This window comes from Ascaphus truei, chromosome 12 (genome assembly GCF_040206685.1).
Source record: "Ascaphus truei isolate aAscTru1 chromosome 12, aAscTru1.hap1, whole genome shotgun sequence".
In the NCBI taxonomy this organism is placed as follows: Eukaryota; Metazoa; Chordata; class Amphibia; order Anura; family Ascaphidae; genus Ascaphus; species Ascaphus truei.
This window is the reverse complement of record NC_134494.1, coordinates 39,954,757-39,974,836: the sequence shown is the minus strand read 5'-3', so window position 1 is coordinate 39,974,836 and position 20,080 is coordinate 39,954,757. Positions and strand designations below refer to the sequence as shown.

General features: G+C 45.1%; 1 protein-coding gene across 1 annotated transcript in view; it reads right to left on the bottom strand.

Moving 5' to 3' along the window:
• Window positions 1-454: 454 nt before the first annotated feature.
• The window catches only part of NUP160 (nucleoporin 160), a 34,521-nt gene continuing 14,895 nt past the window's right edge, over window positions 455-20,080 (bottom strand). The window contains exons 13-36 of the mRNA XM_075567413.1: window positions 19,564-19,734; window positions 19,172-19,271; window positions 18,839-19,004; window positions 18,295-18,422; window positions 17,784-17,944; window positions 17,563-17,696; window positions 16,898-16,971; window positions 16,595-16,751; window positions 16,126-16,195; window positions 15,932-16,030; window positions 14,757-14,876; window positions 13,753-13,848; window positions 13,581-13,675; window positions 12,515-12,611; window positions 12,078-12,183; window positions 11,757-11,917; window positions 10,677-10,737; window positions 10,431-10,541; window positions 7,409-7,532; window positions 5,891-5,992; window positions 4,779-4,920; window positions 4,246-4,371; window positions 3,818-3,922; window positions 455-921 (exon numbers count right to left, since the gene is read on the bottom strand). Coding sequence (XP_075423528.1) covers window positions 835-921; window positions 3,818-3,922; window positions 4,246-4,371; window positions 4,779-4,920; window positions 5,891-5,992; window positions 7,409-7,532; window positions 10,431-10,541; window positions 10,677-10,737; window positions 11,757-11,917; window positions 12,078-12,183; window positions 12,515-12,611; window positions 13,581-13,675; window positions 13,753-13,848; window positions 14,757-14,876; window positions 15,932-16,030; window positions 16,126-16,195; window positions 16,595-16,751; window positions 16,898-16,971; window positions 17,563-17,696; window positions 17,784-17,944; window positions 18,295-18,422; window positions 18,839-19,004; window positions 19,172-19,271; window positions 19,564-19,734 — 2,793 coding nt within the window. The 3' untranslated portion in view covers window positions 455-834. The remainder of the gene's footprint in view (window positions 922-3,817; window positions 3,923-4,245; window positions 4,372-4,778; window positions 4,921-5,890; window positions 5,993-7,408; window positions 7,533-10,430; window positions 10,542-10,676; window positions 10,738-11,756; window positions 11,918-12,077; window positions 12,184-12,514; window positions 12,612-13,580; window positions 13,676-13,752; window positions 13,849-14,756; window positions 14,877-15,931; window positions 16,031-16,125; window positions 16,196-16,594; window positions 16,752-16,897; window positions 16,972-17,562; window positions 17,697-17,783; window positions 17,945-18,294; window positions 18,423-18,838; window positions 19,005-19,171; window positions 19,272-19,563; window positions 19,735-20,080) is intronic.

The window sequence follows — 20,080 nt, the reverse complement described above, 5'->3', positions numbered from 1 at the left end:
TTCTTAAACCCAAGCCTCAAAGTAAGTCAGTGTCTAGGAATATAAATCAGCAGACGACTACCTATTCTGAACTTGTGTTCCGGGCACCCAAGCTTCTGTTCCCCTTTGCGTAGTATTCCTCTGTATCCCAGCTCTGTTACTAGTACGTGCTTATTGGAGATTCACAAAAGGAACTGCACCGGACATTTGAGGGACCATGGTTAATTAAAAATCACAACATTTATTAATGAATACTCAACACGTCTTCAAAAAAGCCCCAGAAACCTGCCACGCGTTTCACACCTGTGCTTGACAAATCACTCAGACGTGAAGTGTGTGGGAGGTTTCTGTTTTTTTTATTATAGAAGTGGTGTCGAGTCTTCATTAATAAATGTTTTGATTTAATTAATTCTTGAGAAATAATCTGTTTTACAAATATTCAAGTCAATAAAATACCAGTAGAAACAGAAGCACCAATTTTGCAAAAATATTTAAAGAAGTATTTTTTGAATCACAGAGAAATGGCCAATACAATTTACAAAGTCTGATTACACCGCCATTAACATGGATGATAGCTTCTCAAAAAGTATAAATATTTATTTGACCAGTACAGCATAATTTTGGAAATTTTGGGTAAAATAAAAAAATACTTAACAATAGAAATGAACATACAAGTGGAGGGGACTTCATACAAATTTTTTTTTTACAAAACAATTGATCCGCAGTTGTAATCTTCCCATCGCATCTGAATGTCATTACAGTTCCGTACATGGCTGAGATCCTGCCTTCCTGCAGTTGCCATTTTGCTTTGGAAAGCTTCCTCACCCAGGCTCCCTGTGTAGAGGGACGGATATGCTAACTCCGACGATTTAACAGGAGGCTGGTGCAACTCTCCAGCTTCTGAAAATAATCATCCAGCTTTTCATTCAGCTTGACAAGAATCTGTGGGAAAAGAAAAATCCGGCATTTAGAATACACCCCTTCTATTCAAAACCTGAAGTAGGAGTCACACAAAGCAGTGAATGCTGAGAAAGCCAGTAAGACCCCCCCTAACAGGTCAGGTTTTAAGGACATCCCTGCTTCAGCACAGGTGGCTCAGTCGAAGACTATGCTGAAGTAGGCTCTTCGACTGCCACTTGTGCTGAAGCTGGAATGTCCTTAAAACCTGACCTGTTTGGGTAGGGCGGGGGGGGGAAGAGTCTTAAGGACTGAAGTTGAGAACCCCCCCCCCCCCCCGCAGGCAGACATTGCTTAGCAGCTTGCTCTGGAACTGAAGTGGTTAAGGAAGGCTTGTAAATTGATCGGGAAATGTCAGGATCTATTAAACAGAAATTCAGCTAACACTATAATCTTGTCTTTGTTTGGCCTCCCAAAGTGAAATCTTTTGCCTGAGCTGTAAAACGGAAGTGAAATGAAAGTTCAACCATAAACTTTTCTCTTTTTAAATTTTACCTCTTGATAAATCTGGCGAGTGCGGGTCAATTATCTATACTGACCCCAGGCTAAATATCTTGACAAAGTTGAGAAAAAAGTACATTATGGGGGGGGGGGGGGTCTGACGTAAACAGCACTAGGATCTGAACAGCCATTTTTAGTCAGCATCCATCTTAGGTGCCTGATATTGTCATCCATCTTGTCTACTGTTTGTATGAATGCTGGGGAAGTTTGAAAGACATTTTTTTTTCTTTTTTCTTCTTGCTCCTAAGTTTTAAGTGATAATAAGCTCTTCAGCTAACCACCTTGGAGATGGGAGAAATGCTGCCACTGTTATGAAAATAAAACATAGATAACAGACATCTCACAATCAGGGGGAGGGTCTCGTGGTCAAATACACCCTTTCCCAGAAATCAACGTTTATAGAGGAAAGGTTAGCTGACAATTAATTTTTAGTATGAATCTTACAGTTATGTTATTAACCCAATGTTCTCATATTCATATTTTGTTTATCTTATACGCTTATATGATGACGTACACGCCACCTCATACAGGGGGCGTGGGCTTAGTATTTTTGGTATAAATATGTCTTGTAGGCCACATTTCGATGGGGAAGTTTTATTTTGAAACTTCCTTCTGTGTGTGCACATGTACGCAAAATAAACTCATTTGTTATTCTATGATAATCCTCAGATTTGTTTCTTTATTCACGCTTTTCATAATCTGCTCACTTATCCACTTTTACATACAAGGTGGCACTAAGGATTTGGATTGGCATCAGATTACATACTCAGTCCTTTGACCTCGAGTGCCTTATGCAATAGTGTTAAATCCCTTAGAACAGTGTTTTTCAACAGGGGTTCTCCTATGAATCCTTGGGTCCCCATGGCATCCCTAAAGGGTTCCCTGCAATTTACAATGCATCTGATCTCAGACGCGCTATTAGAGAGGGTTGGGGTTCCGCAGAATTTCACATTACAATTATAGGGTTCCTTAACCAAATAAATCTGGATGAAAGGTTACATCTGCTGTATTCAGTCGCATGAAAAAACAAGTCAAAAGAAACTGTGTTTGGTAATTTCTGTTTGTTACACAATTTTCTTGTTTCATCTACAACTGAATGTAACACTACCGGGAGAGGTTCTCCCCATTACGCCCATGGCTGCTGAGCAGAGAAATCAATTAGTCGTTTTGCTGCATATTGAAAATATGCTTCACCGACGTGGAGAATCATTTACTACCGACCATGGTTTACAATGTCAAATGCACCATGGAATAAACACTCTGGCGTCTTGTATCCCATTATTGGGAAGGTGTATATTATGTACGTACATCTTATTAGCAGCTAGCATCTAACCTAACAAATGTAACAAAAATGTCCCACGTACGTCTGCCTTCATTATGAATGAGAGGAAAAAGTGTAATGTAAGGATTTGCACGTTCATGTCCACAAGACTGTTTCGCTTAGAATGCAAGTCATTTCCTTAATGAGGCTGCCAAAACGGCACTTAAAAAAAAAAAAAATAATATATATATTTGCTTTAATATATGCAGCCGTTGATTACCTTTATTGAAAACGAATTACCTAGGCTGCCGTTTGATTCGTTCTCCTGTGATCGATCAGCAAAATCCTGCTTCTCAGGGTTTACTAAATGGCCGCCTTTCACTTTCAATCAAATCTTCAGTTAGCGTCACTCAGCAGCTACAATGTATCTTTACATTACTAAGGTAACATTATCTATTGTTAAAGTTTGCAGCTCAAACTGCTGGGAATATTGCTAACAAATGATCAAACAGGAAAGTGTTGGTAAAATCTTGCACAGCTGGGGACGTGGGCTAAACCCGCTATAGAAATCACAGGATGCTCAGTATATTAATACTCACTACAAATGGCATTGAGTTGAATAATTGTAAAAGAAAAAAATTAGAAACTGTTATCTAATACAGGGGCGCGCAAACTTTTTTTTTGCTGTGCCCCCCGACAGGTCCCCTCCGATGTTGCGACCCCCGCCTTACCTCGTCCGGCGTCATTTGACATCACGTTACGCTATCATGGCGTCGCATGACCCCACAGCATCATTTGATGCCGTGTTGCCATGGTCACGCGTCCTGAAGCCGGTGAAACCTCGGTATGTAGAGTTTGCAGAGGCCCGCGTGGTCCCCCGGCATGTCATTTAAATGCCTCGGGGAAGAGCGCGGAACCCCTGCAACCGCCCACGGCCCCCTTCCCTCCTCCCCCCACCACCGCTGATCTAATACGACTTGAACCGCTTCTTTAACAGTCTGTATCTCAGCAAAAAAAAAAAAAAGTGCCCAGATTCACAAAACCACTTGCTATTTCAGACAGGCGTCTGGTTTAGAAGAGAGCTGGCGAGGAAAGGGAAGCAGACTCAGAGATACTCACATCCATGTTGTGCGTGTTGCTTGTATTTTCTCCCAGCGCTTGTAGGAGATTGTCTATAGCAGTGTATGGGAGCCAGACCGGCGGGGACGTGGCAGAGAGGGGAAACTGCAAGGAAACAAAACTTCAATGTGGGATTTGGGCGCTCACTGCTGCAGTGACAGCGCAGCTAAGTACCAATAACTAGTTACATGTTCCTAGCAGGAACAAGGGGGGGGGGAGGAGGGGGAAGACACCTAAAAATGAGGTGAACGTGCCATGGTGTTAAAAAATACACAATCTATCAATCCCAATAACTCAATTACGCCCACACCCAATCACGCCCACACCCAATCAATATCACAGCCAATCAATAGCACACCTTAAGATAAAATAGCATTAGGTTGTCTTTCTTCCTAAAGCAAACGGGGGAGGGGAGGTGGCGTAAGTACCTCAATTCCAAAATTCTGGTGGCCTTTCCCCAGAATTGCATCAACATAGTCCAACACCAGTTCTGCGGCCTCTTGCAGAAGGTCGTACTTCAGGTAGAGGCGCAGCAGTTTCGGTGCATCCACAGCCTGCAAAAGGGAAACACAGGCGGCCATTGTGTCCAATCCACACACCATCTACAGCCAAACAAACTTGTAGGGCGGATTCATGGCCGGGACACGGAGCGGAGGAAGGCAGCACCCCAAGGTCAACTAGGGGGGGGGGATTTGTAACAGGTTATCTAAAGAATCTCAAAAGGGATGGATTTTATTCCATATAGAAAGGGAGACTCTTGACTTGGACACAGCGAAAGGAAGAACATGGAACCCAGGGGGGGGGGGGGAGGGCAAATCTACACATTATTCCACATTTCCCCAAAACCAGCTTCAGTCTCCCCAATTCTAAAAGCTCTGTGTACACCATCATAATCTGTGAACGCTGCCCCTGCTCGGTGCTTTAAAAAGGTGCTGAAAATAACGGCGGTGAAGGTTTTTACCTTGTAGCTGTTTATTAACCAGCTGGGCAAAGGAACTCCATGAGACAGCATTTTATTGATGACACAGCAATGGTAGAGATTGTTTTGTGATTTATATTTATCCAAGTAGGTAGTCATCAGCCGCCAGGCTTCATCTGTTGCACTGGAGGAAGAGATACAGTATCAGCCAACACTCGTTAGGTGTATCACCTAAACCAGATATGAAAGCAGTTGGCATGTAAGCCATAGTGTGTTGTGGTTAAAACGTGAACATAAGCATTGTGTGTTTACACATCGGTACAGTGATAAGAGTAGTGTTGTTATGGCAGGGCGGCCAACTCCAGACAAAGGCCACCAACAGGCCAGGTATTGGGGATATCCCTGCTTCAGCACATTTATCCCGACTGAGCCATTGGTTGAGCCACCTGTGCTGAAGCAGGGAAATCCAATACCTGGCTCGAGGACTGGAGAAGGCCAACCCTGGGTTGCAGAATCAATGTCGTTGTTTCCACTGTTTCTTGTATCTGGTTTTCAGCACCTGGACAGCAACATTCAAGGTCCACAAAGCAAAGCAGACCCAAGCAAGGGAGAAATTTACCACCAGAAAGCTCGTCAAAATAAAAAGAAGTCCGTCTATTCTAAAGGTATTCCAGAAGAGCAAAGCCCTTCCACTGTAACAAATCTTTCTGAAGTCAGCGTAGCGGATTAAACATCAACGTTTTAGTGGACTCCATAAATGACCTATTCCTTGTGCTTCATAACCTACAACCAAACCATTGCATGTCCTGCATGCCTTTGCAGAGAGACAGGGACTTCATCTGGCAAGTATATGTGGTATAGTAACGGAGCATCGCTGACCCATGCTGGGGAGACCCACATTGTATGAATTCACACGTTACAGGTCCTGTAAACAGATGACTGCAGTGGACAGAAGAATTACTTTACATGGGACGTTTCCCTCACTCCTACAAGAGTTTAACATGGAGGGACTATCTAAAGCAGTCGTTGACGGAGCCACTGATTTCGCCACCTGTGCTGAAGCAGGGATATCCTGAAAACCTGACTTGTTAGCGGCCCTTGAGGACTGGAATTGGACCCCCCCCCCCCCCTAATCCAGAGGAAAAAGAAAATACCTCGACTCCTTGGTGGTAACAACAGAAGAAAGCTGGTTTGCTGCCAACCAGTCCCAAGCTTCTGCCTGTGCGGCTTCTCCACCGAGCTGCAACTTGATGCACCTGGAATTCAAAGATGTAAGTTGCTGCTCACGCTACGACAGGAGCTCCTCACGTTATATCCGAGTGCAATCAGAGGCTTGGTGTCACCCCTACTACAAAAACCCATTTCAGGCACTTCTTACCAGAAACGTTGTGTGCATCCTATCTCTGTACTTTAAGGAGGTCTGTAAGAATGTGAATAAACAGAGCAGACATCGCGTGTGCGCATCGGGTGCAGCGATTTAGCTTCATCGAGCATAAGGCTGCGCTTATAGTGCCTGCGACGTCAAAACAAATCCATTGCCGCTGTCGGCGACGGCTTGGTCGCAATCACTGGAAGTCATCTCAATTTGATTTTTCCAGCGACCGTAGCCTGATGTCACCATCACTAAGCGTAGCCTAAGAATTGGAGCAGCTGATGTGCAGGACGCCACTTGGGTCAGCACCAGGAGTACCGAAGGTAAAGCCACCAGGTAAAGTACTACTATATACCCGCGCCATGCTGCATGCCACTGGTAAAGTACTGCTATATACCAACGCCATGCTGCATGCCACTGGTAAAGTACTGCTATATACCCGCGCCATGCTGCATGCCACTGGTAAAGTACTGCTATATACCCGCGCCATGCTGCATGCCACTGGTAAAGTACTGCTATATACCCACGCCATGCTGCATGCCACTGGTAAAGTCCTGCTATATACCCGCGCGATGCTGCATGCCACTGGTAAAGTACTGCTATATACCCGCGCCATGCTGCATGCCACTGGTAAAGTACTGCTATATATCCGCGCCATGCTGCATGCCACTGGTAAAGTACTGCTATATACCCGCGCCATGCTGCATGCCACTGGTAAAGTCCTGCTATATACCCGCGCCATGCTGCATGCCACTGGTAAAGTCCTGCTATATACCCGCGCCATGCTGCATGCCACTGGTAAAGTACTGCTATATACCCGCGCCATGCTGCATGCCACTGGTAAAGTTTTATCCTGTAAGCATTTTATTGCACATTCCTAAATGAGTATCTGTGCTGCAGATTGTTAGGCCGCGTCCATTGCAGAACGCGCTGGCTTCCGCGCTCCTGTGACCCGTTGTCGCACTGGAAATACAAACTTGTTTGTATTGCAAAGCGCCGCTATCCCTGCAGCGCATGTGCACGTGCTAGCACACTACGCGCATATGCATTGGCGTCTCAGTGTTTGTTTCGCTCGCGCCTTATCCTGCACTATGGACAAGTCCTTTATTACTTCAATGTAGGGCTGCCGAGACGAACTGTACATGGATACTCATGTTGACATTATTCAAATACCCACTTTTGCCTGAACTTGACCCATCTACGTGTACCCGTTGTCTTCAGAACAGTAACTACAGGCTATGTACAGGGGGTGGGTGGGTGTGTGGGTGGGTGTCAAATCTGAATTTCCTACTGCACTTACTTGAAAGCAAGACCCTCAAAGATTGGCGTGAGAGGGCGTTTGAAGGTTTGACAAAGGTAGATGGCTTTATCGAAGAGCCCGGCCTGCACCAGGAGAGCAACAATGTCCTCAGCAGTGTAACTCCCTGCGTGGAAGAGGATGGATTTAAATGCCACAGAAAGACCAGTGTTAAATCTCAGAAATAAATACTTGGGCCATTTAGTACAATTTATTATTGTTACTCAGTGGAGGCTGAGTGCATCTCAAAGGGACTTTTCTCTTCCCAATCCCATTCAGTTCAGTTCAAGGACATAGAATACATAGGTTTTATTTCACCTATTTATAAATTTGTCCCAATTTTCTGTTCACCTACATATTAAAATGTTTGGGTTAAATTCAGCGAAAAGCAGGATCTCAAATAGTATTTGAACCCGTTTATAGGTGGAACGTGTTAACTGTTAATAGAATTCAGATACAGGAGGGCCTTTGCTCAGCTTCGGGCAAATAGAGCGTAATAAGGAGGTTAGTGCACTAAAGGGATAGGACAAATAGACATGAACACTTGGAAAGAAACAAGTCCCTATTAATGGCACTTTAACTCCCTTGAACCAGATTAAAAAAAAAAAAAAACATGCGAATCACTTAGATCTTAACTTTTATTTCAATAATATAAAATGTTTCTCAGGGCGATTTCACCAGCAACAAAGGAAAGGTTTCTTTACCAGCGGTGCGCAAACTGGGGGGCGCAAGACTGACTGCAGGGGGGGGGGGGGCGCGCACTTCCCAAAGGCACCTAAATGAAGTGCCGGGGAAGCAGCGAAGGCCTCTGTAAACCTCACTTACCTTGGCTCCGGCGGCTTCTTATACACGTCGTCAAATGACGCCGCAAGGTCATGCGAGATAATGTTGCCATGGCAACATGATGCCGAGGTAAGAGGGGGGTGCGTGGAGAGAGGGGAATTGCTGGCAGGGGGGGGTGCGGCGCAGGGAAAAACAAATTTGTGCTCCCTTTCTTTACAGTAAGCGCAGTTACAGTGGCTTTGTTAAAAAAAAAAAGGTTGGACGTCTTTTTAGAAAGGCAAGGTATACAGGGATATACCAAATAAGTATACATGGGAAGGATGTTGATCCAGGAAGTAATATGATTGCCAATTCTTGGAGTCGGGAAGGAATTTTTCCCCTTATGAGATATATCATCCAATGATGACACTGGGGTTTTTTGTTTGCCTTCCTCTGGATCAATAAGTATAGATATAGGATAAATCTGTCGTCTAAATTTAGCATGGGTTGATCTTGATGGACATATGTCTTTTTTCAACCTCATCTACTATGTAACTATGTAATAATGAATATGACACAACCATTAAATAAAAGGCAATGCGGCAGTAATGTCGGCTAATTAGGGTTTAGTAGAAGTAATTTCATTAGTGTCAGGCTACCTTAACTGTTTGCCTGCCGGCTGAGTAACCCAAACTGTTACCCACAGTGAAGAGTGGTTACTTATTGGTATAGTTGTATAACCCCCTTTGGGATTACTACGGCCTTAAAGGGTTAACAGTGTGGGCTCTCACAGAGTAACGCCCCTTTCCTTATCACATGGTGATAGGTGACTCAGCAGAAGTTAAGCCCTGCCCCTTTCTGTCTAGAGATAGTGACATCAGGCTGATATATAAATAGAACATTCTGGAACTCAGGTTCCAGGGAGGAGTGATGGTTGGAGGAGCCTCAGAGTTAATATAAATAGGCTCCCGGTAAAGGGATAGACATGTAAATAAATATGTCCCCATTTGTTGTTTTGTAGTCAGGGAATTGCCTCACCAAGTAAGGTCCATGGCCATGATAGAATTGAAGATTACAAGATTCCATAGGGGAAGCCCTTGTCCCTATGGGGTTACCCCAACCGTAGCCCTGGAACTCACTTACATTTATAAGACGCCCACTATACAGTACCTGGCCAAGGATCCCGAGGGGATGGAGGTGTAGTCAATGGTTAAAGAGAGACCCCCTGCCAGCTCAGCATCAGAGTGCTGCAGGTGAGGTACAAAGGACAGAGTGCAGGGATGACAATCCCCCAGAGACAGGGAGAAAGGGAAACCCAAGCTGGGACCCTGGAGGTATGTAGGAGATGCATGGACACAAAGGGAGTCACACAAGAATGTAACAGTGAGACACAAACCCCAGTTACAGGAAAAGCACCTCCTTAGGAACACATTTATGTATCTGGGGAAGTTATTGTACATGTACAGATAATAAATGATGCCTGATTTCAGAACTATAAAGTTCCTGGCGCCTATCATTTCCATCTGCATACACGCCCGGCCCAGCACCCCCGCCAAGGTAACGCATCCCGAGTAGCCAATAACATAGACACCTATGTAACCTCCCAAGAGCCGGGAAGGGAGGGGAACCGTTGTTTAATGTAACCCCAGCAGGATAGTACATTAGAATGGGCACAGCTAAATTCTTGTGGATGCTTGGTAGCCATCGTAGGATGTTGGCAAGAAGGTGTAATCCTGTGCCACCTGAGAAACAACTATCATATAGAAATCTGATTGTACCTTCAAACACAGCTAGCTTAGGAGGGCCTAAGCGATGCGGCAAATACAATCAGATTTCTATGTGATAGTTGTTTCCCAGATGGCACAGGATTACACCTTCTTGCCAACATCCTACGATAGCTACCAAGCATCCACAAGAATTTAGCTGTGGCCATTCTAATGTACTATCCTGCTGGGGTTACATTAAACAACTATACCTATAGGTAACCACTCGTCCCAGTATGTAACCGTTTGGCTCAGTCAGCAGGCAAACAGTTCAGGCAGCCTGCCACTAATGAAATGACTTAATTAGGATTTATGCTAAACCCGAATTAGCTGACGTTCCCTTTATTTAATTGTTGCGTCGTATTCATTATTAGAAACATTATTTTATATTACTGAAATAACAGTTACGCTCTAAATGACTCACATTTCTATTCTGGTACGCGGGCGTTAAGTGCCATTAATTCAGCCATTTTTACCAGCTCCCGGAGCTCTCCCATTACCTGCAATGGCCGATGTACTCGGATCACGCTGTGCTAGAGTCAGGCGCGTCCGACACAGGACATACTCCTTTTCTATATCCTGCAACTCCAGAATCTCAATCTGACCGCTTCCTGTGTGAGGAAGAACACAACGGGAACTTACACACCTAACGTGAAGCTTTGCTTAACACACACCAAGAACTCAATAGGCAGAGACAACGCCTCACACCAAGAACTCGTCTCCCAACCACCTGAGCACAGACTTACTGGGAGTAGCTGGAGATTCACCGTCATGGTTTCTTTTGGGGGATGCCCCCGGGCGTTCATACTTAAAAAGAAACACAATTAAATGATATGGAAAAAGCAGCACTCAGCGAAGAACACATTCCCTAATAATTACATGCACTGCTTTATCTTTGGGTATCATGTATACACCACCATTTAACCATATATGGACATATGTCAGGGCCCTATATGTATGATGGATGTCGAGACCACACTGGTCCAGCCAGGGTTGCCTTGACAACCTCAGTATATTATTCCGTGTAAGGTGATGTGGCTGAGGGATTACAGATTCAGCCCGTAATAGGACTCTAAGAGATACAAGTTGGCAAAAATGTGGGGAGATATAAATACAACGGTTATAGTGCCAAGTAACGCACGTTCTTCCGCCTGTTTGTTACCTGGTGAATCAAATGACTTCTGGAACTGTAGTGGGGGGGGGGGGGGAGGAATGTTCCAATTTTTCTGCTGCACCGATTATAACTGGTATATAGTAATATATAGCCTTAAACCTTCAACTGCTTAACAGCTGTTGGGATTTGGGGTGCAATGTGGTTCTAGAACAGGGGGGAGGGGGGGGGGGTGTCACGTAACACCAGTTCTGAAGGTCCACCAACAGGTAAAGTTTTCAGGGCATCCCTGCTTCAGCACACGTTTCCAATCAGTCCCACAGCTTCAGCACAGGTAGCCCAAGCCAGGATATCCCAAATACCTGGGCCTGTTGGTGGACCTTGAGGCCTGGAGTTGACCGCCCCTGTTCTCGAATAACTAGTGACATGAAAAAAAGCCATGCCTACATTTCATATAGAAATAGAATAAATAGAGCAATCAGGGCCCAGTGCACCCAGAAGAAACCCCTATTGTTATGCAGGATAGCTTTATTGCGATGGTGTCCTGTTGAAGTGTAGCTGTAATGAAGTTAATCAACATGGATCACAAGAAACATACGGTATTCCCCATCACCCGAGAACACAAATTAGTCTCACTGCCCCCGTCACGGTATTGCCGTGCAACCCCACACCCGCTAACTGCACAACAAATGAAGAGAAAGCATGCACTTTGTACCACAGTCCCGGACGCAGGCTGCACGATCCACGCGTAATCAGGACGGATCAGACGCAAGCAATTCAGGCACGCCAGGTAGGAGTTCATTTGTTTCTGAAGTCCTCCGAGAGTCCGGACTTCCCTGCCAAGGCGCCTCCCATATTCAAACATCACTGTGCCAGCTGAGGGCAAGACAATGGAACAGTCACACACACACACACACACACACACACACACACACACACACACACACACACACACACACACACACACACACACACACACACACACACACACACACACACACACACACACACACTAAAAGAAGAAAGTGGCACTTACCCTTCCGATAGTTGTGTCGATAAATATGGAACGCGTACAAGAGCTCGTAGTAGTTGTGAGTCATGAGGTCAACCGCACGTGCGCGGGATTCAAGGATACCTACAACCTGGGACATGGGGACAAAGGTTAGGTCTTCTTCCTGTCCTCACAGGGCTTGTAGGCCGGGGGGGGGCTCAACTCCAGTCCTCAAAACCCCCCAATAGGGCAGGTTTTCAGAATATACCAGCTTCAGCACAGGTTGCCCAATCAGTCCCAGCTTCAGCACAGGTGGCCCAACCAGTGGCCCAGTCTTCAACTGAGGCACTGATTGAGTCACCTGTGCTGAAGCTGGGATATCCTGACCTGTTGCGGGGGTGGGGGGGTCTTGCGGACTGGAGTTGAGCACCACCGCTGTGGGTGAAGGGACCGGTACCTAGTTCTTGCACATCAGTGGTTACCTCATTATGCAGGTTCACGTATGGAAATTCCACGAGTTCCTGCAGCTGGGAGCGCTCACACAGGACCACGACTAGCTGCCGCAAGCAGTCCAGCTGCCTGCGAGACGGGAAAAAAAATACGTAAGATATCCTACTGGGAAACTTTACTCTCAAAATGAAGACAGTCCCAAACAAAATATCACCGCAAAATATATTGGACCTCACCATGTAAAGTGCACCTTCACGTAGAATTAGCAGCTCCAATACTATGCTAACCTCAGTAAAACCGTGCAACAATCCAATACTACTTTCTATGTAACGCAGTATAACTTTATTTTATCTGGTTTGAAGCGGGAGGTCTCCAGAGTTGAACCGCGTCGATTTCAGCTCGGGGGATCCCCTGCTTTGAGATATTTAACTCAGTAGGTGCTGCCGGTATCTCGGCTCCGTTTAATTGTCCCGCGTCATGTGGGCCAATAATAATAAAAAAATCGTAAGGGACGACGTCACGGCTTCCTATCGGCCTACAGGACATTTAAACCGCCATTATGTTAGCCCAAGCTAGCCCAGCCAGAGCACCCTTCTGAGGCAAGTATCTCGGGAAGCAGGGGTCCCCAGAGCTGAAATGAACGGGGTTCAGCTCTAGAGACCCCCTGCTTCAAATCGAATTAAATTTTTTTGAAAAAAGTGTTACCAGGAGCGCTGCTTTAACCACTATAAAACTAAACTAAAGCAATAAAGCCCAAATTACTAGCCTGATGAGGAAAGATTACTGCTCTATTGCACGCATGCTCAACTCCGTCCCTCCCTCCCCCCCCCCCAAACAGGACAGGTTTTCAGGATATCCCTGCTTTAGCATAGCTGGTGCACTGAGCCACTGATTGAGCCACCTGTGCTGAAGCAGGGATATCCTGGAAACCTGACCTGTTGGGAGGGGCTTAAGGACTGTAGTTGAGAAGCGCTGCTCTATTGTATCACAGCAAATGTAAGATTTTAATTTTCCACCCAAACACTTAACTTACATAGTAAAAACTCTGGCTACAAAAAGGCCATCATGTGAATATTTCTTGAACATATCGATGGTTACCTGCTAGAATCTGGTATCTGGGTCAGTGCGTCATAAGCTTGGCTATTGTTCCCCAGATCCAAATGATGTTTGAAAATGCGGGTCCTCAAAGCAGCCTAAAGAAAGCATACTATTTAATTCATTCTGTTAAACGCTCAAATCAGAGAGCAGCGAAATTAGCATCGCCTCCTACCTGACTTCTGCAGTCATCAGCAGCTTCTGCTATTGCCAATGTAGCCAATTGGATCACCAGTTCTGGCAGTCCCACATCTTCCAGCAAACACAAAACCTAGAGACGACGCAAACATATGGTATGTATGTGTCTTTATTTACATGGCACCATTAATGTACACAGCGCTTCACAGCAGTAATACACGTGACAATCATATAAATAACAAATAATATAATTAACACATAATGGGAAGAAGTGCTTCAGACATAAAAGTGACACTAGGAAAAGGAATCCCTGCTTACAATCCAATTGGTAGGTAGGAAGAACGTACAGCGACAGTAGGAGGGAGTTCTGGTAAGTGTGTCTGCAGGGGGCCAAGCTTTATGTACGAGTCAGAAAAACTGCACATACAGTGTGGTACATAGCATGACAAGAACACATTATATTGTACAGAACATTGGGAATAATGGATTACTTTTGTGTTACAACCCAGAAATGTGCATACACCCCCCAAGGACAGAACACCATAAGGCCACTTAAACTAAGAGTAAAGCACTTACCTGATCGGGCTACACTCTGCCAACATGTTGGACTCTTATAAATTTCAGAACTTTTGAATAGCAATTTAATAATAAATAAATAAAAAAAAGGAGTCTACGAGGGCGGAAACATTCATTAATACCGTTCAGAACAAACACTTTGCACCAACAGCTGTGTAGAAGGATTCTGTCATTCTAAATATGGTGCCAATGACATGTGGCCCATTAGGGAATACAATTCTGAACGCTAAATACTACAAAGCTTCCCATAATCTCTGGGTAAAGTACAGGAGCTGGAGGTATTTATGGCAATGCCGCTTTTCTCCTGTATTATAGTACATTGTGTTTCCTCGCCACCCAACAAAATCAAACATATGGAGGTAAGAGGGTGACCACTGTAATTACTTATCGCTGTATGTCAGTCTCACGGAAACCAGTAATCCACACACCCCCCCCCCTATATTGTAAATATGAGCGGCATCTTACTCTGGTATAATATCGAAGACGAGGAGTCGACGTGAGTTCTCCATCTTCCCCGCGGATTAATCTGTTCAAAAACTCCTCCCGTGTCACTTCGGACGCAGCCTGGCAGAAGCACTCCAGGGCCTGCAGGGAAGCGGACCAGAACTAAGCCAAGCCTAAATCCTGTCACGTTAGGCTCACATGGGGGGGGGGGGGGGGCGTACATCTAGTTTGCCAAGAGTGTAGATATCAGTTTATTTGTACAATTCAACCAACATGCTTTCCTTTTACTGGCGACTGGGATGTGCGAAGAGGAAAAAGCCTCCCCCCCCCCCCAAATGGTATTTTTATTTACTGTACAGTGTAGGGTGAAGGATTTTTGACACTTTTTACCCACCATAACTTTTTTCATGTCTGGTTATAGCGACTTACAAACGTCACTTTGGAGAGCCAGCAACCAACCTTGCCATGAGGAGACCCCAAAAGGTCAAAACAGCTGTCGGTGAGCAGGGTTACTGGCTCTGCACTTCTGTAATCCAGGCTGTGTAATGCGGAAGGTGTAAGCTTATAGGGAACATGTCCATGTTACAATGGATAAGAGTGACACTGTGTGCTCATTTGCATGTCATTACCCAGAATCCCTGACTGCAGTGGAAGCGCTGTTTGCTGAGAGATAATGGGGAAAGACAGGGCTGCAGACCTGCCCGAGATATTTGAATGTGCTCACACGTGATATATATATATATATATATATTTTTTTAATTTACTGTAGAGGAAAAAAACTTATTTCCCAAAGAATACAGCTTTTACTTTAAAGGGCCTGTACCTTCAAAATCCTATGTGTTTTTGTGTTTTAATAGTAAATCAGTCACGTAGTATTAGATAAAACTTACTGCAATTTTTTTTTTTTAAACAAAAAAATGTCCACTTAAAGCTTCCTTGGGTTGCTATAGCAGTCATTTAGGAAAGCACCGGACTTCCTGTTTAGAAATAGGCGGCCATATTGGGTGCCCCGGGAAGTCGGATCTTTGCTGATCGATCAGAAGCTTAGATAATTACATTCCTTAAAAAAAAGGTAACTGCTGCATTTATTACCAACAAACAAAAATGTGTTCCATGTGTTCCAACGCTTGTGGCCAATTTAACCCGGAAATATTCTCGTGCAGTTGCTTTATATTTATTGAAAATACAAATCTCACCTTGTGTCCTTCTCCTGTGACCAGGTAACACTGACCCATCATAAAGTGGGCCGATCCCACGTTGACTTGACACCATGGCTGGAGCAGACGCACATATTCCTTAAAAAATAAATAAAAAAAAGCTCACCAATGTATCACAAAAACATTATTTTCATACCACCCTTTATGCGGTCCAATCACATACTGCCTGTTACCTGCAGCTGGGTGTACTGGAAGCTTCTCATCAAGCACTCTGGGAACAGGAAGCTGGGATTACTAGGCCAGCTGTTCGTTAACAAATAAAGTTAAGGAATGACGCATAAGGGGTTGAAATATTTTTAAGAAAGCACTTTATTCAACGGAATCTTGCACTTTACATTAAAGCACCAAACCCACTAGTAAAAAAATATATATTTTGACCCGGAGGGCCTTCCGCGCCTGAACCTCGCTGTTTTGTAGCATTGGTGGCTGCTTGTGGAAAAAGCAACATAGCTGCCAGCATAGACCAATAGGAAGCTGCAAGCTATAACGTTGCAGCTTCCTATTGGCTCTCGGACCCCTCGAGATGTTAATGGCCATATTTTTCCCAGTAGGAGATTGGTACTGGCAATAGCAATAAATAAAAACTCAAGGGAGTTAGGAGGCTTTAAATGAATATTGCTCAGTGTAAATGTTAAAGGATACAGATGATGCAGGAGATAACTGGTAATATCGGTGATCAGCTGGGTCCAGTTCAGAGGGCTGTGCGTCTGTGTGGAACCGGACCGTGAGAAGGTGTGAGATAAGAGTTTCCTCGCTACATCCTGAAAGAATAATTCCACCACTGTCTGGGGACCGGACACTGCAAGCAACAAGCCAACAAACAAACGTGTTAGGATATGCTGCGTGGCATACAACGCAGGGCGACAACTTCTAGCTGCTGATTCGCACAGCAAATATCCTGCACCCTTTCTGCGCAGCCAAAGGGATTAAGAAATAGATTTATACCCGATTTGTGTCCTGGTGTAAATGCAGGGGAGTCAGACAGCTCCAAGAACGATAAATGCTGCAGATTGGACTCTCTGCAAGGAACATGAAAACACTTCAGGATTTAGACAGGTGCCAACCAACAACAAGAGTATCTTCCGAAAAGCCTAGAGCAGCCAAGTGGGGTTACGCTAAATGATATTGTATCGCTGAAGGAAGCTTTATGCTTCACATGTAGTGCAAAAGAGACATTATAGTGCTCATATCCATTTAATTATTCGGTCTAGAAAAACTAGGGTTAAAATGGGTACTGGTATCTCACAATTATTAATACACAACATAAGTGGGTGTCCTTTGTGCCAGAATGCCACCCTAGCAGTTGAGTGAAGGTACAGACGTTTTGATTCTCAGAGAGCCCTGCCAGGGTGTATTTCTGTTAAAATGTATTAACGAGAGCCAATGCATACTATGGACCTTCTCTAGATGTTACCTGGATAATGTCATTGGGGAATGTAACGTCTGCTTTCTCAGAGACTGAACGCAAGTTCATTTTAACCATTTTTGCCGTGTCCCTGGACTTGGGAATCAGAGCTACCACAAGGACAGGACAGAGAAGAGCATTTGGGATCAAAACCGTTCCAGCACCATGTGTCAGCAGTACGGACTGAGGGAGGTTAGGAACTTACAGAACATCAACAGGGACCGCAGAAGCAAAGCACTGACTCCCCCACCGGATCACGTAGTAGGATGAGAGCATTTGAGATGTGCGAGGTATCAGTTCTTGCTGAGACTGGAGGAGCTGCCCTACTCCCCCAAAGGCCTAAGAACAGAAAAACCAGTGTAATACGAAAATCCTTACAGCAAGCACTTCTCTCTCCTTTTGTGAAGGGCTACCGATTATACCTACCAGGTCTCCCATTCTCAGCAGAAGATGCTGCAGGATTAGCAAGTCCCGGCAAATCAGGAAGCGGGTCGTGGAGATCCTGCTCACTGCTTGACACAACACGCTGGCAGCTGTGGCACTTCCATAGAGATTGGACAGATTCATACGCACATTCAGTGGCTGAGCTGTAATGAAAAAGGGGGTATTAAACTGTGCACCCGCTCAGAAAGAAGAAGGAGCTCATTGGTTGGATAACTTTCCCCCACATGCTAACTGCAACTCAACAAAAGAGAGCCATAGCAGGAAGGTGACCAAATGCCCATCGCCCAATGACACCAACAAAGGTATCTCCGGCCGTCCAACTTAAAGTGAAACAGAAAATAAACAGATCTTTAATCCGTCTCCAACTCCTTCAGCACAGTAACAGGCTAAAGTAAACCTGGCCGCACTACTCAGAGCCTACAGTGTCACATGAGTGACTATCAGGCAAGTAAGAAAAAAGTGTGATCAGTTGCTGTACAAAGAATCAAAATACCAGGGTTTATGGTGTTGTCCATGTCCAGAGAAGTTTCATAATCCATTTCCCGAAGCAAGAATCCAATTGCTTGGTTAGGATTTCTAATGTCCAGCAACTTATTGTGAATATCCTCCATGAGGTTTTCCCTGTTAACGGAAAGACAAAACATGAACATTCTTCATAGCTCATTTAACTGTAAAGGATTCATCAGTCTGAAGTATCACAAAATACCACTAGGAGATCAAAACAACCTAGAACAGGGCCGACTCCAGTCCTCAAAGGCCACCAACAGGCCAGGTTTTCAGGATATCCCTGCTATGGCACAGGTGGCTCAGTCGTTGACTGCCCTACCTGTGCTGAAGCTGGGATATCCTGAATACCTGGCCTGTTGGTGGCCACCCTGGGCATAGGTTAAGAGTCACAGTGTATTATGTCGATCTGTTCACTACACCTTATGACCACCTCACAACTTATCAACCCCTTTCGTGCCAGAGGAGCTGCCCGCATTGGTCTTGCTGGCACCGAAAAAGGCGAAAGCCGCCGTAAAAAGGAGTTTTCTTACACATCATTGGCGATCAAATCTTCCAAGATTTGCTCGGAAATCTTCTCGGGGGGCTGCAGTTGGCAACAAGCGGCCTCCATGTGATACGCCATATCCGGAGAAATGTAATCTCCAATCAGCCGGAGACATTGTATCAGGCAGATAATGTCACTAGCCGTGTCCACATCTGCAAAGGACACGCAGGGGGGGGGGGGGAGAGCAGAAACCGCACACGTCACTAAAGGAATGGACATTTTCCTCATTTAAACGTTACATTGCCGTTATGTTTTTTGGAAACTTGACCATATCTGCCATGTTTCTCTCTCAGCTGTTTGTACAGTAAATGGCTCTCACCGTCTGAGATAATGCTCTCATCCTCCGTATGCAAGTGCTCCGCTGGCATAAGGTAAAGATGATCGACCAGGGAACAAGGAGCCAAGAAGGATAGGAAGCCCTGAAGAGAGAAGGAAGATTGACTACGCCCGCCATTGTAAAAAAGGGAAAAAAGGCTGCCGTTTACCAATTCACTTCAGAACATAAAAGCGATTCCCATTAAGTGCATAACTGATCAGTTTATTGAATGGGCTTGCACATGGCAGTCTCATACTAATCATCGCGTAATGTGCATATACAAGGTAGACGGCCCCTAAAACAGCAGCGTACTGTACAAAGCGCCTCTTTCTGCGGCTCGCCCTCTCCCTAGTCCATTTTGCAGACTAACCTGCACACGTGTGTACACAACTCACCTTCCTCAGGAGGCAAACCATGCCAGTGTGCGGGTGAACGTGAATGGCAAGGGGGCGGGAGAGCGCTTCCTGGTACTGTAGACAGCAGGCGTACATTTTGGACCAGTGTTCAACTTGTAACTGGCGGAATTCTTCCTGGGAGATTTCACTCGCTGGCACGTTGTCACGGAGCTACACAAGGCAGAACACAAGCGGTCACACCGTTAACCCTTAAATCACTCGTATACCAGGTGGCTATTTATTTATTTGTAAACACTATTCAGCCCAGGGGGGGGGGGGGGGGGGCGCCCCAATAGCTAAACCATGCCATTTTTAGCACAGGGGCTTCCCGGAGATATTCACTGATTTAAATCTCCCTCCAGGGGAAACCATATGGCTTGGGATCGTTTGTTGATTGTTTAGACGTAAACAAGAAAAAAATGGGGACAAAAGTCTTACTGAGGCAAAGAACCTGTATGTGCGCCCAATGCAATGGGTAAAAATACAAAGAAGAAAACAGAGATAGCTTCTTTTAGAT